Genomic DNA, 27,329 nt, shown 5'->3' with positions numbered 1-27,329 from the left:
TTTCCCTTTATTTCTTTATTTATTTCTCTCCATCCGGAAAAGAAGTGCGGCACTGGGAGCCAGGAGTATCTCTTCTCTCTTTTTTTGAGGCTGAATTCGTCCTCTCTCTCTCCGTTGAAAGACACTGTCCTCACAGAAGGAGTATATTTAGCTGCAAAGCTTTGTCCCCGGCCGCCGATAATGTAGAACAAGATCTTTTTGGAAATGTGAGCTGCAGCTGGGAGTTCTATTTTTCTATCTGAACTTGGATATCTTCCTCGACAGAGTTGTTAAAGATTGCTCATTAAAGCTTGACAGCCCCATTTGCGGCTTTTACTTTTCTACGGACGCCCCGCGTATATTATGTCGCCGCGTTCCGCCACGAGAACAGACACGATACAGGACCGGCAGAAGAGCAGGGGCGCCGCTTCCCCCGTACGGACGGGCCGTTTTTTAAAATAGCACCTCTTCTGACACAAACTCCGAACATATGCACTGACACAACGCGGGATGAGTAGGCTGGATGCTATTATGTAAGAGTTTTCACGCCAGTCAGCATCCATCCTAGTCCATGCGTTCTGCCCTCCCCCCCTTATCGTTTTCCGTGGATTTCTAATGTGTTTGACTTTTACCCATGATCGTCTTTTCAGCGTTTTTGGAACTATCAGCCGGAAGAGGGCATGGATGTCCGAGTGTGACCCCGTGGCGAGCGTGCGGGCCAGGCAAGGCAAGGCGTTTCCGGCTGCCCTGCAGGCGCTTTTAAGATGTTGAGGTCCTCCTGCGTGGCCGGGGCCCCTGTTCGGATCAGTAGCACTGATAAGGCTCCTCGTGGCCAAAGACATGGACCCCGACTCGGCACCCCCACGACGCCCTCAGCCCGCCGGCCGCTGGCCCCACGTCGCCCTGTAAAGGATGTCCCTCAGCAGAGCTCCGGCCCGGGACACCACCGCCACCTCTGAGACCCCCAGCCCGCGAGAACGCATCCGCAGCCACATGAAGATGGTGATCGATCAGCTGGACGGTATCCTCAAAGAGCTCAAGGATGTGGCCAAGGAACTGCGGGAGGTGAGTTTCACACACACACACACACACACACACACACACACACACACACACACACACACATCAGGCCATACGTGGCACACACACAGACACACACACGCACACACACACACACACACACACACACACACACACACACCGGAAATAGCTGATCTATAAGCTCACGACGCACCGTGCCGGCACGTCGTGAGCTTGTATATCTGCTATTTAACTGTGCGCAACACGGCACACGACCAAGCATAAATCAGGCATTATGGATATTGAGCTTTGGGGTTTTTTAGGTGTATAAGAGGATATATGGGGTCTGCTCCTTCAGTGGGGCTGCATTGAATTAAGCATAAAAATGTGCTTCCCAGCAATGCTGACGCCTTTGATTGAGATTAAAATGAGACAAGATCTTGCTTCTTTTGCAGAAAAGGGGGGGGGGGGGACTTTGTTTATATGCCTCTTTCAGCCTGGATTCTCCTCCTTTTTCAATCAAAGACTGCTTTATCACGTAGCACACCAGTGCTCCCCTCCATGTGCAGTGTGTGTCTTCTTGTGAAAGACGACTATACGTCTATAAATGTGTGTTTGTAGCCTGCCAAAAAAGAAAAGATACAGAGACATTCGGGACTGAAACCCAGCGGTGGGTTTAGGTAAGATACTAGGACTTAGTGCTGCAATAGTTATATAACAACGGCATTGTTAATATTAGCCCGATTCATGCAGTATTTTCGCAACTGCCATGGCAACACGCCGGCGAAGGTGCGAAACGTACAAGAGTTCAAGGATAAACAAAGTTATATTGTGCGTCCGTTCTGTCTGTGTGTGTGTGTGTGTGTGTGTGTGTGTGTGTGTGTGAGTGTGTGTGCACGTGCGTTCAAGCGTGTGTGTGTGTGTGTGTGTGTGTGTGTGTGTGTGTGTGTGTGTGTGTGTGTGTGTGTGTGTGTGTGTGTGTGTGTGTGTGTGTGTGTGTGTGTGTGTGTCATATACTTGTGAGGTCCAGATGTCCCCACAAGTAGAACCTGAGAAGTCGACCTTCATGTGAGGACCATTTTTGTGGACTGATGCCAGATAGATGTTGTTGTTGTGGTTAACAAAGTTTTTTTTAAATTAGGTTTAGGTTAATTTAGATGTTAATTAGGAAAAGATTCAGGCTGGGGTCAAGTTTAGGAGGATTAGGGGTTTTAGGGGTTGGGGTATACGGCCAGGTTTAGGGTTAAAATGGCAAACAAATATATATATATATATATATATATATATTTATAATGAAAAATAGCCATCCTAAAATGTTGCTGTCCTTACAAGTATAGTAATACCATCAGTTTGTGTGTGTGTGTGTGTGTGTGTGTGTGTGTGCGTGTGTGCGTGTGCACACGTGCGCGTGCGTGTGTGTGCCGGCATGCTTGCGTACGTGTGAGCACAGAAAAAAAGGCATTGACTATCATTTTAGAATGTCACCCTGCAATGTCCCCATTGCTGCGAGCACCTCCTTTGAAGCCTCTCCAACCACACCACATCACTGACCTCATGTCTCCTTCTAATCCAGGGTGCGCAAGTCGGGGAGGAGTGTGTGTGTGTGTGTGTGTGGTCTCTGTCGGGTGGAAACCTCATATGTCCAAAACTGTTACTTTTCAGGATTCAAATAAAAAAATCACACCCTGTGTGAAGAGAGTGGTGCCTTTGATAAGCCCCGTATTGATGTTGTCATCAATGTTTGTTTATTGGACATACATACATACGGACGGACACACGGACAAAGTCAGATATAGGAGTGGTTGGCACCACTCAAAAATAGTAGATCCACAACCTCGAAACGCGTCGCTTCGCGCCGCGTTCCGAGCTTGCGGATCTGCTATTTTTGATACTTTTTGTGTGACGCTGTAGTATGATCAAGTATTGGCATTCGTTAACAAAAAAAAGCAAAAACACAACAAGTTAAAATACGGAGTTAAGAGGTATCTGCCCCCACAGCAACGATATGTGTGCATGTCTTAATCAGGTAAAGGAGGACTTGTATTTCCCCCCCCTTACAAGACCCATGGAGGGTTGAGTGGGGTTAGAGGTGGTACCATAACTCACTCACCCAACACCCTCCCCCTAGACTCCCATCCCGGCAGCTCTATGCCTCTCTCTCTCTCTCTCTCTCTCTCTCTGTGCTTGGTATAGCAGCAGCACGGGTAGATGGAGGTGCAAGGGGCCTCGCAGCCCCACTGCTTGTTCTCTGGTGAGTCCCAGAGAAGCCGACCGGAGCCCGAGCCCGAGTGATTGATGATTATGGGACGCCTGCAAGCGGAATAATACCGGGCCGGAGCTATTTATAAACAAAAACACGGCCCGGGCCTCCTCTCCTCCGCCAGCTCCTGCTGCATATTAACCATTCTTACTCCGGAAACTAAGGTTGTTGTGGGGTGATGTTGACTTCGAATAACTATAGTATAATGTTAGTGGTTAATCAGGCTAATCAATTTAGTTGATTATAAAAATACAAATAATCTATTTGAATTGTTGATTTGTTGATGTAAGAACAACAACAAAAAAAACGGATTCTCGATTATTCAATTAACCTACAGTACATGAGCAGGATTAAGTCAGTTATTGGTTCCAAATGTCTGTTTAATTGGCATGTATTGCCCAGCCCTCCTAAAGCATTAGTTGTCAAAGTGGGGTCCGGGGACCCCCAGGGGTCCTTGCTGGGGTTTCCAATAAGTCCCCAACAAAAGTAGTTACATGTAATATAGCATCGCAATTATTTTAACCACTTTATCCATTTAACGTTGGCTATTCAAGAACAGCATATTAACAAGCTCACAGCGTGTCACTTAGTGCCGCACTATTGAAAATGTTTGGGAAATTTGTAATGATTACGATGATGATTTTTCTTTTTTTTCCACAAATCTTCTCTTCTGGGGTCCTTAGCACAAAACCTTTTCAGATGGGGGGTCCGCGGCCAAATACATACATTTGGCGGTCCTTGACACGAAAAAGTTTGAGAACCATTGTCCTAAAGACCCAGTTAGAAAGGGGGACCCTGAACAACAAAGCCCAACCATTCTCTACCAGGGGGATACGCACTGTCCCCCAGCTTACCGAAATGACAAGTAGTGGCTTTAGGCTCATGCGGTATATCAATATCCTGCAATTAGCTGATTCTGTGAGATTGTTGCCTGGTGTGTCAAAGCGAGATGCAGAAACAGCGTTGCCACTCATACGTACCGCCGTCAGACGCAACGCATGCCTAATGTTCCATAAAATATGCCATTCTTGGACACATTAAAGTCACAGTGTAATAGATAAGAACTGTCACATGCATAAATGATGAATTGCTACTGGGATGTAAGGAAATAACTAGCTCAATGAGGGAAAGATAATGTGAGTATAAGTGGATTGGGTGGAGTTACTGCATGCATAGTATAGGCCTATGGATGTTTGCTGTGGAGTGGAAGCCTGGTGATCTGTTAGCTGAGAATATAAGGCCTTAAGATAGCTTTTGTATTTTGTTCTTGTCATCAATAGCTTTTGAAGCTTTTAAAAATGTAACTTTAATGGCCTTGGCCAGAAAACAAGGTGCAATGGCTAGCGAAGGCAATTCCATGATGTTTTGTGGTACACCTGTTCCAAGATGGCTGCTGCAAAGCTTCGCTCAATCAGTGTTGTTTCATGAGTGGACTGTAGGGTAACTTTTTGCCTTGTCTTTCTGCAAGGCTATACTTCCTCCCAGGCTGCGTAATAGTGTTAGTGCACCCCCCAACAAAGCCAATTGAACTAAGGCTATATTGTCTCACTGGTGGAAAATGTTTTCCGTAACCTCGCCAAATGAAGTTGACATGCTGATAGTAATCATTGCTATAGAGTGTTTGTTCTGTAAGAGGGGTCTCCCTGTCTCTCCAACTCTTTAGTAAACCGAAGATGTAGTTTTCAGTTTAGATTTCCAATTTCAACAATCCAAGAGATAACAGGATAGTGATGCAGGATGAACAAGTGAAATTGGAAGTGATGACACAAAATCTGAAAAAACTGGAACACTTTATTTTACTTTATTTGTATTTTATGTTTATTAAAGAGCTGGAGAGACGGGGATATCTCTGTTATTAAACAAACACTCAACAAAAGCTTTAACATTTTAACACACACAAAAACATGTTCACTTACTTACGTTTTCAAAACACAAATCAGTCAAACAATGGCTTTTGTCATGGCCATACTCTTAAGCTTTCCAACTAGCACAACTTGATCAAACATTCTTTGGCAGCTATTATTGAGCCTTGAGACACTTCTGACCCCATTAATATGAACACATTGCAGCCAAGACCTTTACTGAAGACATACTGTTTAGTTTGCACAGAAGCCTATAAAGAAAGAAGGCATAGCCTAAAGTAATTAAGTCACCAACTCACTCTCAAGCTAAACTCTTACTGCGTTGATACAATACTGTTATTGCAGTGATTCCCAACCTATGGCCCACTGGTGGTCTGTAAGGTTATTTAATGCAAGTGGGCACCCAAATCATTGGCAAAACACTAAGATATTTCCAACGCACTTCAGCCAGTTGAAGGTAGAAGAATGTTGGGCACCGACGAGTAACAATACTGTATACCAACAATACTACAAGGGTTCCATTGATCCCAGCTGGAACACAATCAATTTGATTGATCATTAAAGTATGCATGCTCTAGGTCAGGGGTCTTCAACTTCTTTCAGGCCAAGGACCCCCTTAGCTGAGAGAGACATGAAGCATGGACCCCCACTGCATATTGCATACAATTGTGTTGAAGACCCCTGCTCTAGGTGCGATGACCACCGGTGTTGTTGCATACATACATACAGTAACACATTGGTCTGCATGAAGGTAAAACAAAAACAAAAAAAACAGTACTGTCATGTAGTCCAAGCCAGCAAGCATAATCTCCTAATTTAAATGTCAAATAATACACCCGCCACATTCAAAAAGTACAATTAACCATTCCTGCATAACGTCATCATATCTGTAAAGTCCATTCAGTCGTCTGTTACAGATAAAATCAGGGGGGCCATAGAGGAATGATTCTGAAAGGCAACGTGCCGATAAAAAGTAGTATTATTTGTAATAACAATGATGGCTGTCATGGTGTGCACCTGGGGAAGTTGTATTTCATTAGTATCAGACTTGGTCGTAGAATTGTGTTCGCGTGTGTGTGCCGGCATGCTCGCGTACGTGTGAGCACAAGATGTAAAAATTAAAGAAGTCTGGTGCCAAGTACAATGCAATCTGAGTAGCTACTTCTTCTTCCACCACTGACTAGTGAATAAGAAGGCATGTGTGAACATGAGCAAGTTTAGGAGAACATCCATATTAGTTATTATGGAGATACTGTACAAGGCTGCTAAATTGAAAGGATCAAATGAGGCGGAAAGGACAGAAAGATGAGAGAGATGGCAGTGTCATGGAGTGTGTGTGTGTGTGTGTGTGTGTGTGTGTGTGTGTGTGTGTGGGGGGGGGGGGGGGGGGGGCGGAGGGGGCACCGAGGGAACCGAGGGACACGTCTTTATATCGTTGCTGTGGAGCAGAAACCTCTTATCTCATTTTTTTTGTAAATGAATGCCCTACTTGATCAAACTAGAAACGCGGCGCGAAATTTGAATACTGAAAAGTACTGTAGTATATTAGAACTAAGCATATAGTCTAATAAACATATAGTCTAAAAAATAGTTGTAATGAACACACAAATAACTGACCTAGAGACACATATCCCCCACAGGATGCCACACACAGAAAATCACTGATCACTTGTTAATGAGGAACAGGCATTCAAACAGCACATGGTCCTTGTACTTACTTACATACATCCATACATAATATCATATATCAATATACACTAATGCACTAGTACTTATATTGTAATGCACATACATTACAATATAACTTTCATACTACTACTGAAGGTTTTAATAGACACAGTCCATTGATTACTAGTTTGCCTAGCAAGGCATTCCTGATTAGTCATAGAAACTTTAAACCCTCCCATAAGATAAAGGGCCATTCTCTTAGGAGGTCCAGATGGCCAGTATCTCCTGGGGTCATCTGACCCTAGATGACCACTATATTGTCTTAACCAACTCACACAATAGACCTACACACACACCAAACTACTTAGCTCAACACACACACATTTACACACCGTTTGAGTATTTGTAAGACACGCACCTACGTGCACACTGAAGTGCATCCGTGCATGCACACACACACATATAGGATCCACACTGTTTAGACATGTGGACCTCAACACACACGCCACATGCACAAGCCTATAGAAAAGAGTGTGCACGTGCATACACACTGACTATAAATATCCACTCTTGAGTTGAGTTCTCTCTCTTTTCCTGCCCTCTTTTCCTGCTGAAAGCTGCCATGTCCTGACTTGTGTAACCATGTAAGTAATTCTCTTCTCTCCTTAATAAAATCAACTGAGGGGAAGGAATGCCTGGACTCTTTAATTCTCCTTAAACAATGGCAAATAGCCCCACAGATTAATACATTTTACTTCAGTACCGTAATAGTTTTGGACATAAGCAGAGACAATATAGAAGTTCTATTATGTCATGGTATAGGCCTACAGTAGTTATTATGTTGGTGGCTCAGCCGGTTGGTGCACACGCCATATATGCTCTTAGTGAGTGCGAGGACTCGAGGTTCGAATCCAATTGAGTCTTTTCTCTCTATCTCTGCCCAAAGCTTTTTTCAAAGGGGGCCATATTTGAAAATAATGAAAAACAAAACAAAACCTTAAGGCCCGACTGCATCTCCTGTTATACTGTGCCTTTGGACCATAAGAAAGTCACATACAAAATGCATCGCATTTCAACAACTTTGCCCTAGCTGTTTCAGCTTTGTTTCACATGCATGCACTGTCTGCATTGCCATTATATTTACAGTCAAATAAATTGTCTTTTTTGTTCAAATAGCAGTGTATAGCCAAATGTAATCAGGGGTTAAAAATGTCTCTACAACAATTAAGATAACATGAAATAAAATAAAATAGATATCCTTTCTTTATCCATCTTAAAAATGGGAAAAAACAAAACAAGGAACAAGCAGTTATTGTAGGAACCCTTACAAATTCTACTTAGAAATATCCTATTTTCCCAGGTTAATTCCAAAACACTAAAAAAACGATGTATGAATTGCACATGACTATAGCTGGTGTACCATAAATAATACATTTCAGGTGCCATCTGCTACAATTGGCCCCCTGTGCCCAGGCTTTTGACATGTCTACTCTACACTGACCTATATCTAAAATAAAGTATACAATGTCCAAAAAAAAAAAAAAAAAGAGGTGTCATTATGTGGAACCAGGCATAAAAGAGGACTCTTGCCTAAAGAGAAATGAACACAGACGTGCCGCTATCAAGACCAGAGAGAAATAAGCTGCAAATCGTCTCCGTCTGGTGGAAACTCATATGTCCAAAACTGTTCCCTAACCCTTTTCAGGGTTCAAATTCAAAAATAGCAAAAGTAGCAGATCGACAAGCTCAAAACGCACTGCTTCGCGCCGCGTTTCAAGCTTGCGGATCTGCTACTTTTGATGCTTTTGTGTGACGCTGTTGTATGATCAAGTAGGGCATTCATTTACGAAAAGTAATATATGGAGATGGAGATACAAGGTTCCTGCCTGACGGCAACGAAATGAGAATGGCTTGAATTGGCGGCAGACATCAGAGCGAGAGCACAGTGTGTCCGGGACACCAGACGGTATCGGTCTGGCTGAAAAAGAGCTTTTTGGTTTCTGTTTAGCTGTTCGCACATTCTTATCATCACAGACCTCCTGACGGACTGGCAGCCTCTCTGAGCTCAACGCTGGACTGAAAGACTGCAGACAGAACATGCCTTAATGAGCTTTAAAGAATTTTAGAAAAGCACCCCGTGATTTTGTTTTCATCACTGAACGTTTATACTTTATACTCTTTTCCATGCGGGCTCAAAAGGACATGAAATCCTCTTCAACCAGTAATAATCAGTGATTATATTAATGGAAGCTACTGTCAAACGATCAACATCAAGTTTAGGGCTGCAATTATTTTCTTGCCAATATTCTGTCGATTTACTTTTTCGAGTAATTGAATTGTTGTGTGTTTTTTTTTGTTATTTATCAAATAATAGATTAATACTTTGTCATGCTATTGTGTCGTGCAACTATCCAATCTACAAGATTGTAGATCAGACATTTTCACTATTTTGAGATTACATTATTTTTATGTTTTAAAAACTTTCACCAGCATAGGGATTGATTATTAATCAATTATTTTATTAAATTATCGATGATCTTTTTTCTCCCTTTTTTCCTTGTAATAGATTAAATTGTATAGGTTGATTAACTATTGCACCCCTACACCAGTGGACATTATACTTATTTAAACTACTGTAAGACGATCATCACCAAGTGGTGTAGGCCTACGTGTCACTGTATGTTAGGGTTCCATGACCACAGCGGGCGGCAGGCGGCAGGCAGGCAGCAACAACTCTCCATCCACATCCCCCCAGGCTGCCGCTATAGCTGTTTCTGGGACAAAACGCTTCACTTTGTGCTCTACGAGATTAGCTCACCACTGGAATATAGGCGAGGAGTTAGTCACACTTTCTGTTTAAAGCCATTCACAGCCACTAAGCCTGGGCCATGGCAGAAATAGGCTGGTCAATTCGTTTCCTATTCATCAAACCCCGGGTACCAGCGCGATCCCATCGGCCTTGGCCATCAAAATCAGGCCATTTGTGCTGAAATGGAGCCTGTCAAAGAATACTGCCGTGTAAATATGGTCTGATTAGAGGAGAGGCTTCCGCCGCGGATGGTCTTTCATGTCCGAGGCGTGCTTAAACGCTGCATTGTATGCGGGGGCTCGGTGTGGGAAGGTTAGGCGTCCAAATAGCTGGCTTAGGATCAGTCGGTCTGTCAGGTTTGTCGGCCAGCATCATGCGAGCCAACCGGCAGGCTTGTGTGTGTGTGTGTCTCACGATCTCGTATGAAGCCAATCACAGCCACATAGTCAGGCAACGGGGGAAAGCCACAGAACCCCCCCCCCACCCCCCCCCCCCCCCAACGCTGTAGCCAGCACCACGCTTAACAACACAGGCACTGCTGTAGGGAGTCTCAAATGCAAATCAAAGGGCTACTGATCTACAGGGGGATAGTGGTGGAAGAAGTACTTTTTTTCAAACTGAAGTAAAAGTAGCAATACCACTTCAGTAAAAGACAAAAGTACACAAGTAGGCCTATTCATCAAAATACAATACAATACAATACAATGCAATACAATACAATAAAATACAATACAATACAAAATACACAATTTGTCAAACCTTTTCAAAAATAGCAGATCTAGAACTGTAAAGTAGTATTTTGTAATAATAATCTAAAGTAACTAGCAACAAAAGTTTTCAAATAAAATTGTACTGGAGGAAAAATGTGCAACATTTGCCTGAGCTGTAGTGGAGTACAAGTATAAAACATTGAACAATGGAAATCGTCTGTGTCGGGTGGAAACCTCATATGTCCAAAACTGTTACTTTTCAAAAACAGCAAAAGTAGCAGATCTACAAGCTCAAAACATGTCACGTCACGTTTTGAGCTTGCAGATCTGCTACTTTTGATACTTTTGTGTGACGCTGTAGTGTGAACAAGTAGGGCGTTAATTTTCTTTTAAAAAAACACAAAAAGTGAAAATATGGAGATAAGAGGTTTCTGCCCCACAGCAACGAAATGCTCAAGTAAAGTCCGAGTAGCCTACCTCAAAAGTGTACTTAAAGTATCAGTACTTGAGAAAATGTGGTTACTTTCCACCACTGCAGGGGGACACACTTAGTTTTTCCCAAGCCGATGATTTCACTGACCCAAGAAAAGAGGCACTCTAATTATGTGCAGCTTTGCTCAGAAAAAAATGAAGCTTAAATCAGAAAGCTTAAAGGCGACATGTGTAATCACACAGGGAAAAAAAAATACATTAACATTTGCATTTTACGGTACTTAACTGAAGCTCTTATCTGCAATGAGTCGCGGTATGCACGTGGCCTCCTTGTGTACAATGTTCGATCCTGTGGGAGTTAGGGGGATGTACTGAAAGACATGGTGTTTTAACACAGATTATTAATGAGATACATCGTGACAGTGGTGCACGGTAACAAAGTACCTTTACTTGAGTATTGTACTTAAGTAAAAATATAAGAAAATAGTACCTGTACTTTAAGCAGCACTATGTAACTTTCCTCTTTTATGCCGGATTTGAACCCGGTTTCCTTCTCAAGTGCTTACATTTCTTTTTACCATTGACCTAATAGAGCCTGCCTGCTTGCTCAGGGGATACATTGAATCTTGACCATCAGGTCAAAATTCATGTCAGATCCTGTGTCTATTAGACATGACCTTTGACATGATCTAAATGTCTCAATAGAAGAGCAGGGAGACAATATATAACCACCCCAGTTGTATAAGTTATATTGTATCAACATACTTTACCATACAGATTGGACAAAATTACATTTTAATCATTAAAAAAAAGTTACATAGTGAGACTTTTACTTGAGTATTGCTAATGTTGGATACTACTACAGCAACACATCAAACATCTAAAGGGTACATACAGATAGCATGTGTAGTGGCAGGTATGTGCATTATTTTTAGAACATTAATTAGCTTCAGCTAAATGCTGCACATAAACGTGCAGCAATGAGGCGGGGTAAAAAAAACTAGACGGAGTCAAATGTAGTTACTGCTGATCAAGTATGCTTGAAATACATCACAGTTATATTTATTTTTAGCCTGTGGCCACATCTTTTGTAGCACTGTGGTTGTGGCACATTTACATTCATTCCAAATGAGTGCTCACCATCAGAAATCATAATGAGTCACAAAGCTGTGTCCATGGTGGAACGCTTCCCAGAAAGCCACCGTTTGCACTTGGCTGCCAGTCTACCTGTGTTAGACAGTCCAGACAAACCATGCAGCACAGCCCAGCGATCTCCATGTGGCTGCATGCTCCACTCTTCCTATAGCAAAGACCATTGACTTCAGATTAAGATGCAGGGGCTTGGCCCGTCATCAAGCTTTGCTCTGTGGGACCGCAACATGCCGCGCTGCTGAGGGCTAAAAGCAGTGCTTCCCAGCCTATTCTGGATCAGGGCCCACCTGAAAGTCCCATCATGACCGGTTAAACACGGCATGCCGTGCCATGCATTTCCAGTGCATGTTTAGTTTAACGATTAATCAATCAATTGTGTTTGTGGCTTGGATCAATGGAGCTAACGTAGTTATCATTTACCTTCCTATTTATCGTTATACATTGATAAAAAGTTGTTTATATAGCATCACAATCATTTTAACCACTTTATCCATTTATATGTTGGCCATTCAAAGACAGCAGATCTACAAGCTCACAGATATAGCGCGACACGAAGTGTCACGCTAGATACAGTAGCCTACAGCTTCTCTTCTGTGAGTCCTAGGGGTATCTTTCAAAAGGGGGTCCTCGGCCAAATACATAGCCTATATATGTGGGGGTTCTTGACTTGAAAAAGTGAGAACCACTGGTTTAGATCATGGAGACCAGTGGTTCCCAAAAATTATATCAATATTATATTAATGTTATATTATCATTTTTTTGCCAATTATCTGAGCCCCGCTTGGCAATATCCTCACAGCCCACCAGTGAGCCATCACCACAGGTTGGGAATGGCTGCACTCGCAGGTCCATTGACTTCAGATTAAAATGGGCCTTGGCCCGTCATCAAACCTGCTCTGTGGGGCTGCAACATGCCGCGGTGAGGGCTAAAGCACTCAGCCACTTACTAGAGGGAAAATACCCCTCAACTTGACACACCAAAGGGGCCGAAGGGTTCCCCCTCCCATTAAAAGCCATTTGGGAGGAAAATGACATGCGCCCGCAACGGCGCGTCTGTCAATTTGTTCCTCCTTTGCCTGGGCCTCTTTTGTGTTGCGGAAATTAAATTCCCCAAATTATACTCGGCGATGTGCCTCCAGCGGAGTTCTCTTTGCACATGGAAAAAACAACAACACAAGAACGAAGTACGTTCTGATCTGTTCTTCACTGAGTTGCAAAATACCCTGACATGTTTCACAGATGAATGCCTGCCCACAGCCACACTTCCAACACAGATTCAGTCCATTCCAAATGCAAATGGATCAGGTGTTCAGTTATTGTCTACGTTAATGAGGAAATATCGCCTCAGCATTTGACATGGAGTTCCAGATTGGCTCTAGGATGTGATGATTAGAAAGAGAATGAACCTTTTGGAATTGGGGTCTAGTCCTCACAATGCCTTGGGTAGCTTATGAATATAATCCCGTTATCAATTAGCAAAACAATTATTGATGGGACGCTGTTTACTCGGAACAGAGGCACTGTATATATCATGCATGAAGGACCCAACAGACCTCATATGAATGATGATAACCCATGTGAAATTTTGCTTCAGTATCTGTAGCACTGATCTCCCTTCCCAAGAGGAAACCCGTCTTAAATTGAATGAACCGTAGCCCAGATTTATTTCCGGTCATGGGCATTTTCTGGTGGGAATCCATCATGCTATCTTCATAGTGACCCTATACTGTACATTCATCCCCAGATTCACAGATCATTGCTACTTCAATGGGACAGTGCAGCAAAAAGCCATTCCCATTGATGCTGTAGGTGTTTAGAACACGGTTCCCAAACGTTTTCAGCTCGCGACCCAAACGATTCATTTGGTGTCTCCCCGCCACCCATTTATAGCCCATTTACAATCTCACCACGTGTCGCGACACATCGTAAGCATGTAGAACGGCTATTTTCACTATTTCTTAAAAGGTTGGATTAAAAGGTTAGATTGAATTAGATTTGTATTCATTGAAATCCTTTGAAAAATGGAGATTTTGTTCAAAATAAATAATAAAACATCTACAGAAAAACACATGTGGAGGTACATCTGTGGCCTACTTGTTAGTGACAAACGAGCTGGTCTGAATATTTCAGAAACTGTTGATCTTCTGGGATTTCCACGTACAACCATCTGTAGGGTTTACAGAGAATAGTCAGCAAAAGGGAAAATATCCTGTGAATGAGTGGCAGTTCTGTGGGCGAAAATGCCTTGTTGATGGCAGAGGTCCGAGGAGAATGGCCATACTGGTTTGAGCTGATATAAAGGCATCAGTAACTCAAGTACTGTACAATTTTGAGGTTGTTTTACTTTGCCGGAGTATTTCCAATTGTCTATACTTTTACTTCTACTCCACTACATCTCAGAGGCAAATATTGTACTTTTACTCCACTACAATTATTGGACAACTTTAGTTACTAGTTACTTTGCAGATATAAATTATTACATTGAAAATAGCCGATCTACAAGCTCACAACGCGTTTGTGAGCTTGCTATTTTCAAACATTTTAGTACTTTTTTTTCGTACTTAAATACATTTTGATGCCAATACTTTTGTACTTTTATTCAAGTACATTCTGGACTTTCACTTCTAACAGAGTATTTCTACATTGCAGTAAAACAAAACAAAGTGAGTACTTTTTCCGCCACTGGTTTGAGCTGACAGAAAGGCATCAGTAACTCAAATAACCACTCGTCACAACCGAGATATATGCAGATGGAGCATCTCTGAATGCACAACACGTTGAACCTGGAGGCAGATGGGCTACAGCATGCAGAAGACTCTGCATGCCAATCCTGTCAGTTAAGAACAGGAAACTGAGGTTACAATTTGCACATTGGCTCAACCAAAATTGAATATTGGAAAAATAGAAGATTTGATCATCAGATCGATCTGATGAGTCTCAATTTCTGCTACGACACTTGGATGGTATAGGGCCAGGATTTGGCATCTACAACGCAAAATAATGTCTCCATCATCCTCTGCCTTGTATCAATGGCTCAGGCTGCTGCTGGTGGTGTGATGGTGTGGGGGATGTTTTCTTGGCACACTTTGGGGCCCCTTAGTACCAATTGAGCATCTTGTTGAATCTATGCCATGAAGGATTATGGCAGTTCTAAAGCTGCAAGATGGGGTCCAAGCTGGTACTAGCCATGTGTACCTACAGTAATAGTAGCCTATATAGATATTTACTTGCGACCTATAAAAATATGGACGCTATAGTTTTGGAAACAGTGCTCGAGGCGCTCCTCATAAATGCATGTCATCCTATTTGTTCTTAACCCATTCAATGCGGGGACGCATCTGTGTCATTTTAGATTTCTTTGGGCTATTCAAAAATAGCAGATCTACAAGCTCTACAAGCACAGAGTGCCGCGCTATGAGCTGGTAGATCTGCTATTTTTGAAAAAAAATAAAGAAAATGTGTGCAAATCTTTGAATATATATAGCCTATATACATTTTTTACTCAGATCTTTGCTTCTGGGGGTCCCTGGAACAACATATATTTAGATGGGGGTCCGCAGACAAATACATATCATTTTGAGGGACAATGAAAGATGAAAGAAGTTTGAGAACCACTGATATATATAGTAACATAATTGTTTTCAAATGAAATGTTTTTGAATTAAAAATGTTCTCTTTAAAAATATATATATATTAAAAGATTTGCACAAATGTTCAAGATTTTTGTTTAAATAGCAGATCTACAAGCTCATACTGCGGCACTCGGTGCCACGCTATGAGCTTGTATATCTGCTATTTTTGAATAGTCAAAGATAATGGTTAAAGTACTTCAAATCTAAAAAATGACAGATGCGTTCCCGGTCTTAATGAGTTAATCATGACTTGAACATTTTAGTCTACTGTACGAGACATACGATCATCTAGCCACCTAGCCTTAAATACATTCCTCTGATAATAATGACCTAAAGGAAAAGAGTGCTGGCGCCACCGTGTACAGCATACAGTACACTCAGACACGATGAAGTGATGTCGCTATTCTTGGGGGCTGCTTATGCACTTCGATGGATGCCATTTTTCACACCATTAACTACAGCCTACTAGTTTTATTCGCAGCCACCGAGATAGGCCAAAACAATTCTGAACACGCCCACGAGCACAATTGCAACAATTGATCTAAGCTTGTTCCGCCGCAATTCGGTGCAGCGCGAGCGCCCATTAACTCCGTCCACAGTTCACCCCCCCCATCTCTATCTCTCTCTGCACTTGCTCTCTCTTTGCTTCTCTCGTTCTTTCTCTGCCTCTTTCCCTCCGTCTGTCTTACTCGCTGTCTCTCTATCCTACTTTATCCCTCCCTTGGGGGGAAGGGAAAAAGGGTTATAGGCTTTAAACATTATGTAGAAACACGCATGCTAACCGTTTTCCTCTCTCGCTCATCTGTTACTAACTAGCCCCCTTTTACTAGGTGTGTTGTTTTATAAAAACTAAATCGATGCGCACAATTTTGTGGTGTTTTACGGCACCTCGGCAGAGGGTTCTAACCCTAAAGCCCTCATTACAATCTGTGCTGAGTACGAGGGTTCTGCGGCGGGAGGCGCTTAGGCTCAAAGGGCCTGCTAATCCAGTGGGTTTTACAGGCATGATGGGCTAGTCAATATCGTCACTGTCGGGTGGAAACCTTGTATGTTCAAACTGTGACTTTTTAGTTCCGATGGATCCAATGTAGTTATTATTTAGTCATGTTATTCATTGTTTAAGTATGCATAAAACCCACATACATAACCATTTCACTGTCACTTAAAAACAAACCGCAAAATAGCAAAAAATGCCGCGATGTGAGCTTGTACATGTAGATGACGCATTGTGAGCTTGTAGATCGGCTATTTTTGCTACTTTTGTGTGACACTGTAGTAATAGTATGACGAAGTAAGGCATTGATTTACAAAAAAAGAAATACATGGACATCTGAAATATGGAGATACGAGGTTTCTGCCCGACAGGAACGATATGCTTGGCCTGCAACCTGGAGAAGGAGCTGGAGCTGGACGGCAGAGCCACGTAAAAGAGGCTCAGGGGAATGGTGTGCGTTTATTCTCCTCCGCACAGGTTCAAGGCTCAAGGTTAGATGCAGCTAAAGCTTTAACCACTTAAGCGTGATTTACACTTCGTCATGCCCAAAATGGGTATCGATTATAAATGAATTCGTGAAATTATCGATACAAAAAAAAATCTATTAAATTGATTTGTTTGATTAACTCTTGCACCCCTACTTCAGAGCCTTACAGTAATAGACAAAGCCAAGCCGGCAGCCAGCCCACCAACTGAAGACACACTGTCCTTGAACCACTTTCAACCTTGTGTCGTCTAATTTGGCCTTGTCAAGTTCTCAAACATATTCTCATTTGATCTTCAAAAACCTTCCACATTGTTCAGCATTTCTTTTTTTAAGTAACCGCGGAGGTTACTTCGAATCTTCGGCTTTGTCAAGCATCTCCACAAACACATTTTGGCCTGTGTTCGAGGCAGGGAAGCCGGGCATAATTGTCACTGCCGGCTGGGGCGGCACCTGGCAACAGGTGTGTTGGGCGGGAGGAGTAGAACGAAGGCTCTAGGTCCTCCTGGTGGGGGCTCCTCACTGGTAGGTGAGTCAGTATGACAACACACAAATATGTGTGGAGAGGAATCAATTGGCATAATAACTAAATTGGGGAGGAAAAAGCGGGTACAAATGTAAACATTGTCAAAATGTTCAATACAAGCGAAAATGACAGATCTGCAAGTTCACAGCTGCATCGCTATTTTCGCTGTTAATCGTACAATCGAATACATGGGGCTTAAGTGGTTAAAAAAAATCACCTCGATTTTGAAGTTGAACTTCTTTTCTCTTTACCTAAAGCAACATTGACTGGAAGTCTCAGGTGGCTGCACCTAGATAGCCTCCTCTCTCTGTTCTATTCTGGATATATCTACACCCTGTGCAAGTCAGCAAAAATGATAATGCTTCTTGTCATGTGCTGTGTGTGTGTGTGTGTGTGTGTGTGTGTGTGTGTGTGTGTGTGTGTGTGTGTGTGTGTGTGTGTGTGTGTGTGTGTGTGTGTGTGTGTGTGTGTGTGTGTGTGTGTGTGTGTGTGTGTGTGTGTTCTAAAAAGAGTGCCACATCCTGTATCATCATGACTCACAGCTCTGTTGACCCAGATTCACTGATGTAATCATGAGAACTAGAAGAAGACGGGCAAGAAAAAGAACACAAAAAACAAAACCATAATATCCTTCGATAATAATCATTAACAGGAGTAAAAATGTACAGAAGCACTAAGAAAACGTCTGAAGACACATTTTAACTACTGGACTCATTATACAGTAGTTCTGCATGGAAGTAGTCGCTTCGCGCCACGTTTCGGCTACTTTTGTGTGATGCTGTAGTATGATCAAGTACAACATACATTTATGAAAAAACACACGAAAAGTCAAAATATGAGAGGTTTCTGCCCGACAGCAATGATTCTTAAAAACTGAAATTCTCAAAAAGAATCAGGCTTTTGAAGTTTTGAATTGGTTCCATGAACCAATAGCCTCTATGCACAGCCTCTATACACACCCACCTTAAGGGGCCATTTGGGAACCAACATGGTGTTTCTAGTGAGCCAATATGCACGTTATCAGCACCCTGACCAGAATGGAACAGAGCCTTCATTAGTATCATTGGTAACACCTGTGAAGGAAGTAAGAAGAGGCCCAATTTCTTTCCAATATGGTTGCTGTGCATAGAGCTAATTGAATTTCAATCATTAGTGTATGGGAAGATATAACGCTAAAACGTAACGCTTCACATGCAAGGTCTGATTTGGCCAATGGCTACCGTGTTTAAGAGGTCAGATGAGTGGGCCCGCCGTGGAAAAACTTTCCAGATTTTCAAGTGGGCCCCATATCCAGAAAAGGATGAGAACTAGCTGCTCTAGTCAGAGCCCCCTGTCCCAGAATTCATCACATTTGAATACCTGTGCTCAAGGTGAGGAAAAAGCTCCCTTTTGTGTGTCCCCGATTGGGGTCAGGGTGACTGGCTGTATGAATAGGTAGAGAAATTCACTGTTGCAGCTCCATTTAAATCTCCTCCTACCTGTTTAAAAGATGTCTATTAAAGCAATTAAATACGTAGAATTTATTTCACCCTATGTTCATAATCTGTCACACCGTGCTGGCACGCACTCCATCTCTTCACTTTTAGATTTACATACAGTACTGTAGTGCAGGGGTCTTCAACAGGGGGTCCTCAGAGTTACTACAGGGGGTCCGCCAAATCTTTGTGTGATGTGATTTTTATCTTAACCACTTGAACCCTACCATCCCTTTTCTGAGGGGAACTTTAGCCAAAAAATAGCAGATCTACAAGCTCACAACGCCACGCGCTGCGAGGCGTTGTGAGCTTGTAGATCGGCTATTTTTTGGCAAAGAGGTGTTTGCTGTAGAGGGAAATAAAGAGCAGACCAAGTAAACAAAAAAAGTTAAATCTGAAACACAATTTTATACAGTATAGAGTAGGGGGTCCCTGCTTCATCTCTCCCTCAGCTAGGTGGTCCTTAGCCTGAAAACGTTGAAGACCCCTGCTGTAGTGCCACCTTACAGTATATACTTTGCTGACTGGCGTCCCCCAAGGCTCTGTGCTAGTCCTCGCAAAGTTTCCCCCGATCTTCACCAAATATCTTTATTTGCTGAAAATGGCCCACCTATATCAGCTATTCACTTTGAATCTTCGTCCCATAACAGGGACGCCAACGTTCATGTGGTTAAATACACCTTTCCCAACATCTCCATGAAATGTGACATGTGAAACATTGCTGGCCCATAATAACCTACCTGCTTTGGTGGAGACCTGTGCTCCGAGGAGCTCATTTTTCTAGTTGTAGTTGTTTTCACATCAGAGCGCTCGGTCACATTTGTACCATGGATTAATCCAGAAAAAAATTGGCTGTTGGTTTAACATAGTGACTCAGTGAAACAAGTGGTACAGTAATTCACATTATCACATGCAGTATGCAGCCTCCATTTGCCCTGGGCGACTGGAGTGATAAAAGGGTGATAAGCCGATTATCGGTTATCAGCCCCAGGGCTGATATGGTAGTACAGTAGTAGGTGACCGATCAGTGCACGCTAAAGTGCCACCGCATGCTGAACTGCAACCGTGAGCGCCCTCGCTGCAGAGGAAACTGACAACGTCAAACACGGACAGAAAGGGTCAGCCAGACACGGTCGCCAAAGAACCAAAACACAGCAGAAATTATCTACTGTACCTTCTATGGTTTAGGGCAGCAATTCCCTGCTGAAAAAACCCCCAGCAAAAAACAGCTTATCATGGTTGCCGGTTTTAGCTGGTTTTAGCTGGTATTACATAGCCTATAGCAAACTGTGTGTCGTTGAAATGAAAAAGGTTGAGAATTCTCAACCTTTTTCATTTCAACGACACCCAGTTTGATTTGCATTAGTCTACGGTTCCCCCATTTCATACTTTTTTTTTTTTTTTTTTTATCACCGGGACCCCAGTCTGTGTACAAATGGAACCAAATGGATCTATGGGTTAATTTGCTTCCATTTGCACACTCTCAGAGTTACAGACGAGGCAACACTTGCAGATCAGTTATTGTCTCCGCCAGGCCGAAAGGCATGGCGAGAGATTATGTTTTACCCCCTGTCCGTCCATCTGTCTGTGAGCAGCTAATCTCAGGCACCGTTGGCCCGGTTGCTGCAAAACTGTGCACACACACTCCCTGGATGCCAATTCAGAACGTCTGCCCCAATTTTTTCACATGGGCCTGTTATAGCGCCACCAGGAGGCCGATTTGTGCAAAACCCTTTTACTCCTACAGATTTTATCCAAGCGTCATGCAAATCGGTACACAGTATCTCTATAGTCATGTGATCAACACAGATCGTCCAATTTTCCATATTCCATCCTAATTGGCTAAGGTTGGCTTTCAAAATTTGCAGGATTGGTCCGTTTTGAACAAAATGCCTCAAATCATGAACGCAGCTTGCACTTTCTGTGCAATTTCACACGCACATTCCCACTAGGCCGAGGAAGAAATGCCACCCTTTTCACATTGCCCTGTTATAGCGCCACCAGCAAGTATAATTTAGCAAAACACATTTTTGGAACAAAATGCCTCAAATCATGAATGCAGTGTCCAATTGCCGTGAAAGGCCCAAGAAGAAATGGCACCCTTTTCACATTGGCCTATTATAGCGCCACCAGGAGGCCACAATAACCTTCCTAACCTGGCGGAGACCTGTGCTCCGAGGAGCACTTTTTCTAGTTTTAACTATATTTGCCGTGCGACAAAGTATAGTGTGCTTCAGTGGTTAAAGGAGAATAGTGTGTTTTACACTATAGTGGTTTGGTTCTGCTGTATATTGTAATATTAAAAAACAGCACTTCTGTAAAGGTTATCACTGTACAGTACGGCTAAGGAACAGCACACTGTGATTGCACTCTACTGTGTATTTCCAAAGTTCCAAATGATGAAGAGAAGAGAAATAGATGGGTCTACTTTGGAAATCTGTGTTTGCCCTACCTCTCTACACCAGTGGTTCTCAAAGTGGGGACCCCCAGGGGTCCTTGGGGGCGGGGGGGGGGGGGGGGGGTTAATACACGTTAATACATGTACCTTCAAGGGAAAGACACGCTCAACTTGAGGGAATATACGTAGCATCACAATAATTAAACCACTTTATCCATTTATAAGTTTGGCTATTCAAAAATAGCAGATCTACAAGCTCACAGCGATTCACTTTGTGCTGCGCTGGGAGCTTGTAAATCTGCTATTTTTGGACATTTTGTAAAAATCTTGAAAGTATTGGAACATTTTTAATATATATATATCTTCTTTTCTGGATGTCCTTAGTACAAACATTTTCAGATGGGGGTCCACGGCCAAATACATCAATTTCAGGGTCCTTGGCACAAAAAAGTTTGAGAACTACAGGCACCTTGGCACCTCACGGGGGAAAAAAGTACTCTTAGCAGATACAGAAAAAAACAGACGGATTGCTGAAAACAGACGGATTATTAGGATTTGTTCCCTAATCCACCTAATTAACGCCAAACAAGACAGGGATCCGTTTAACATTTAAATGTCATTACCTCATAATCTAATTACCTCTTTTTTTATTTGCTGTCTGCCTGCATATCTAAAGCAGTGTCATAGCTTGGAAGTGCATGTCATAACTAATTTACACCAAAGACCTTGTCTTGGCCAGTCTATAGGCCCAGCCTCAGCCCACATGAATCAGTCATTTTTTCCATTTAGAAGATTGGCCAGTCCACATGGTTTGTGTATTTTCTCTATTTAACATATAGTAAGAAAGCAAGTGCGAGTGAGACATCTCTCTTTCTTAAATCTTATCCTTGTTTTTCAAGCCAAGGACCCCTTAGCTGAGGGAGAGATGAAGCAGGGACCCCCACTAGTGTATAAAATTGTGTTGCAGATTGAACCTTTTCATATATTTCATAGATAACTTCAGTAGGAGACTCTTTGAGTGAAAGATATCTCCATGGTCTGACTCCATGGGGTGACTAATCAATAGAAAATAAAGTCATTTTGGGGGGGGGGAACTATCCCTTTAAGCTAGGATAAACACTTAGGATTTCTTTTGTGTAATAAAGAGGCCCTCAGGCGTTCAGTAACTACATTATTCTTGAGCACCTCGTGTTCATGTTCACTGTGTTGATGTGTGGATTTCACCATTCCGTAGACAGATGGTGCTTTTCCATAAGAGTGCATCAGCACATCTTGACTGTTGCTTTGAACGCTGCTGTACCCGTGGTTACATGTACTGTACCCAGTGGTGGAAAAAGTACTAAAATGTTTACTTAAGTAAAAGTATCAATACTGCAATTTAGAAATACTCTGTTACAAGCAAAGATCCGGGATTCAAAATTTACTTGATTAAAAGTAAAAAAGTATTGGTATCAAAATATACTTAAAGTACCAAAAGTAGGAAGTGCCCATTTTGCAGAATGTCCCATTTCACAAATTTTTCAAATGTATAAAATGTATACAAATCTTTTGAAAACAGCAGATCTACAAAAGCTCACAATGCGTCGCATCGCGACGCGTTGTGAGCTTGTAGATCGGCTATTTTCAAATAGCCAAAGTCTAAGGGCTGAAGTTGTGTGTTTGTTGTGTCAGCTAAGGTTTCTGCCCTGCAGTAACGACAAGCATCTCTTTATTACTGTAATACACCGTTTCTCAACGTCGGGGGTTCCAGTATAGTTTAGTTCAGTGATTCTCAACCTTTTTTCATTTCAAGGACCCCCAGTTTGATATGCTTTAGGCCACAGACCCTCGATTGATACTACATTTATCTCTGGGAGGCCAATCTACACTGTAATAATACTCAGTGCCACACCCAACGCTGTCCATTCATGGGCGAGAGACGTATATCAATGCATAACATTGCTGTCGGGCAGAAACCTCCTAATCTCCATATTCTATCTTTTTGTGTTTTTTCCTAAATTAACGCCCTACAGTACTTGTAGATCTGCTACTTTTGATACTTTTGTGTGACGCTGACAGAGACGATATATTAACTGGTGATGGCTTGTAGATTATTATATTTTATAGATTATATCAGCTTTATTGATAGAACATACATCATAGCCAGATCCGAGTGCAGATTTCTAGGGTCATACTCTTAAGTCTACTGTATTTATTTTTATACATTTTTATCTCAATCTGATCACTCTACTCTTACCTGTATCTATCCTGCGTTTCACACTATACCACTGTCCGCTGCGATGATGGCACCTTTGAATTTCCCCACGGGGATCAATAGAGGTCTATAATTTCTGATCTTATCTTATCGTAATTAGTCGAGGCGTTGTCACAGTTTAACCTATTAAGACCGGGAACGCATCTGTGTCACTTTAGATTTCTTTGGCTATTCAAAAATAGCAGATATACAAGCTCGTAGCGCGGCACCGAGTGCCGCGCTACGAGCTTGTAGATCTGCTATTTTTGAAAATTCGTGAAAATGTGTGCAAATCTTTAAATATATATATATTTTAAAGCGAACATTTGTAACTCAAATCTTTGCTTTTGGGGGTCCCTGGAACAAAATATTTTGAGATGGGGATCCGCGGCCAAATACCTATCATTTTGGGGGTCCTTGACATGAAAAACTTTGAGAACTACTAGTAACATAGGTTTAAAAAAGAAAAAACTAGACAGATTAAACTAGAATCGGCCTCAGGTCTTAATGGGTTAAGACGCAATCAGTCCTCGTGCGACGATCAATTCTAGCAAAGCGGCCCCAGAAAAGCTGCATAGAATAATTGTGAAATTATAAAATGGTCTTATGGTGTACACAGGGCACATATTGAGCGATTCATGGTGGCTGGATCCGGGCCAGAACCATGTCCACTGTGAGGGGACTCCTCCACATCTCTCTCTGTCCCTCTGTATCTCTAAAGGCTCAATTCATGCTCTGTCGCTGTTACACGTCCAAAATAAGCCCGATCCGTAAGCTCACTACGACACCTCGCGTCCACACGACACCCGCTGTACGACAGAAGTACTATATAAACCCCGCAATGGAGTAAGAGTACAATATTTGCTTCTGAGATGTAGTGGAGTAAAAGTAAAAGTATTGAAAATTGGAAACACTCCAGTAAAGTAAAAAATACCTCAAATTGTACTGAAGCACAGCACTTGAGTAAATGTACTTAGTTACTTTCCACCACTGTCTCTCTCTCTCTGTAACCTTGCGCTATCTGTCGCACACTCTGCCACCTGGCAGGGCATGGATGGCTGCCACCAGCGTCACTGTCAATAACGCAGTGATGCACCATCAAACGTGTGGGACAAGGGGGGGGGGGGGGGGGGGCGAGATGAAACGGGAGAGCGGCGTGCACAGGGAGCTAGGGTAATTATTCAGACACAGAGTCTAAGAGCAGACAGGGGGCAGAACATGTCAACAACAAACTGTTTGGATGATTAATACTTTCTGTCGCCTGCGCAGTCACCTGTGCCCGGCGGCAAGTTCCACGTCCGTACTCAGATGAGGGACGCGATTTTCTGACTTTTAAGGCATTAGGTGGAGTGACAATGAGTCCCCTTGGGCTACTTATATCCTCATATAGCCTATACTGACTGGCAGGCAGGCCTTCAGGTTTACGCAGACTTAGTTCGGTGCAACCGAGTCGGACGTCGGTGCATGTCATGCAAATTACGCCCGTGCATCACGCAGATGGAGAAATTATACATTAGCCGTAGTCATTATCCTACTGCACATAATATCGTGGATCTCCAGGAGCAGTTCAACGAGCGGTTTTGAACAGTAATATCTCACGGCAGCACTACTGTATATGTTCTTGGTGTGTGTGTGTGTGTGTGTGTGTGTGTGTGTGTGTGTGTGTGTGTGTGTGTGTGTGTGTGTGTGTGTGTGTGTGTGTGTGTGTGTGTGTGTGTGTGTGTGTGTGTGTGTGTGTGTGTGTGTGTGTGTGTGTGTGTGTGTGTCTTGCAGAGCCACACCTTAAAACATAATAATTTGTATAGCGGTTGACCTAATTAGAAGCTGTAATCTGGTTAGCAATACTAGCACCAGCAAGGTGGAAACTCAAACATCCAACACACAACAAATACAAGCTACAGTATCTAGAGGAACCACTGCCACAACACATTTTGACCGAGCATAATAAATAGACCCTTGCAAATGCAGTTGGACCACTTTTTTCAGTCTATACACCAATCTCGTCACACACAAAAAAAACGCATCGCATACGCTTAGATTTGCTATTTTTGCCGAATGTTCCCCCCGGAATAGGGATGCTGGGGTTCAAGTGGTTGACTGACAATTTGGCAATGTGGGAGTAATGGAAATATGACTCTCCTTTTGGTGAGATTTGTTTGCGTGGCGTTTGTGTGGTGAGGAAAGTGAGAAAGGGGCCTGTTAAGAGAGTGACAAGCCAAGCAACTCGGCTGTCCTCAGTTCAACTCTGAGTCACAGCGTGTGTCGATCTCCCTCCCAGAGAGCAAGCTCAGATTATAGCGTGTGGAAATGAGATGTTGATGGAGATACTGAGAATGACTTTCCGGAAGCGATCAGATAGCGGTGATTGTTTGGTGAAACAAGCAGAGTGATAAGTCAACATAAGTCACTTGCTTGATTGCTGCGTTAGCAACTAAAGATAACTTTCATTACCTAGTGCACGCCATAATCCATTTCCCCACTTTGTCCTTTAAAATCAGGTCCCTTCATGTGAAAGTACTGCATTGTGTTATGCAAAATATGTATACTCTGTCTCGTGCCGAAAATAAACGCGCAGCCATGCGCTGCGAGCTTGTAGATCGGGTTATTTTTGGCGAGGGGGAATAGGGGAGTATTGTATTGTCCCAGAGAGATTATTACCTTTTTGAATTCATCCAGCTGATGGCTGGCTCAGATGGCTTTTGGTATAAGCGCTCGGAGGGGGAGCTGTAAGGGGATACGTGTCTAGATGGGAGAGCCAAGGGTCGAATCGATGGCCCTCTGTTTACCAGACAGCCTCTGGACCCCAGTGGTTCTCAAACATTTTACTGTCAAGGACCCCCAAATTGTATTTGGCCGTGGACCCCCATCCTAAAAGATGTTGTGCCAGGGACGCCCCTAAGATAAAAAGAATATTCACATAAGAATAAGTTTCACATAAAAACATTTTTATTTTTCCAGGGGGAAACAAATACCACCACTGCTCTACGCATTCAGCTACAGCCGCCCTGTCACCGTCGTACGACACTGTATAACTCAGGCGTGACTTAGTCGTTAATCAATGCGGTGTGATTAGAGGGGGGGGGGGGTGTGGACAGATGTTGGAGCCTGTTGAACGATGGCGGTCTCCAGGGGGCATCAGGACTACAGTGACATCTCTCCCACGCCCACCCCGTAACTCATAGCCTTTGACCCCTAGCTTTCGGTTTCATCATCAGTCACGCTAACATCATGTCAACTCGCCAAAAGGGAAACGTCATGACTAATTGGCCCCGCCGCAACATTTAAAGTATTGTCCTCGTTTGGTTAAGAGCCGCAACTGACAGATTGGGGAGGGGGGTAGAGGACGGGGGTGTGGAGAGCCACGGAGAGAGGATGAGCTACAATTGGTGAGTGACCTCTGCTGTATCTGCTGAATCTCTAGGCTAGATAGATGGATAGACAGATTAGATACTGCAGATAGATAGTTGCTGTCAGGTAGAAACCTTGTATCTCCATATTTCAACTTTTTATGTTTACTTTGTCGTAGAAGAGTGTCGAGCGATCTCCAAGCTTGTAAATTAGAAAGTTTCCCTTTGTTGGAAGCATTCAAGTAAAAGTGAACGTGGTTAAGTGTGTCAGTGGGTTTTATAAATGCTGAACGAAAATAAAGTATGTAATTAGAACATGCAGGTTCTTTCCCCCTCCCCCATCTCCTG

The 27,329-nt window shown here is 42.9% G+C and overlaps 1 protein-coding gene across 1 annotated transcript in view; it reads left to right on the top strand.

The window, feature by feature from the left end:
- Nucleotides 1–957: 957 nt before the first annotated feature.
- Nucleotides 958–27,329, top strand: part of insyn1 (inhibitory synaptic factor 1) — a gene marked incomplete at its 3' end in the record, with an annotated part of 95,542 nt that continues 69,170 nt past the window's right edge. The window contains exon 1 of the mRNA XM_084060430.1: nucleotides 958–1,044. Within this exon, the coding sequence (XP_083916556.1) occupies nucleotides 973–1,044 (72 nt within the window). The 5' untranslated portion in view covers nucleotides 958–972. The remainder of the gene's footprint in view (nucleotides 1,045–27,329) is intronic.

This window comes from Gymnoscopelus microlampas (genome assembly GCF_963454915.1).
Source record: "Gymnoscopelus microlampas genome assembly, chromosome: 1".
Lineage (NCBI taxonomy): Eukaryota > Metazoa > Chordata > Actinopteri > Myctophiformes > Myctophidae > Gymnoscopelus > Gymnoscopelus microlampas.
Note: the sequence above shows the minus strand (reverse complement) of the source record. Positions and strands in the feature narration are given on the sequence as shown.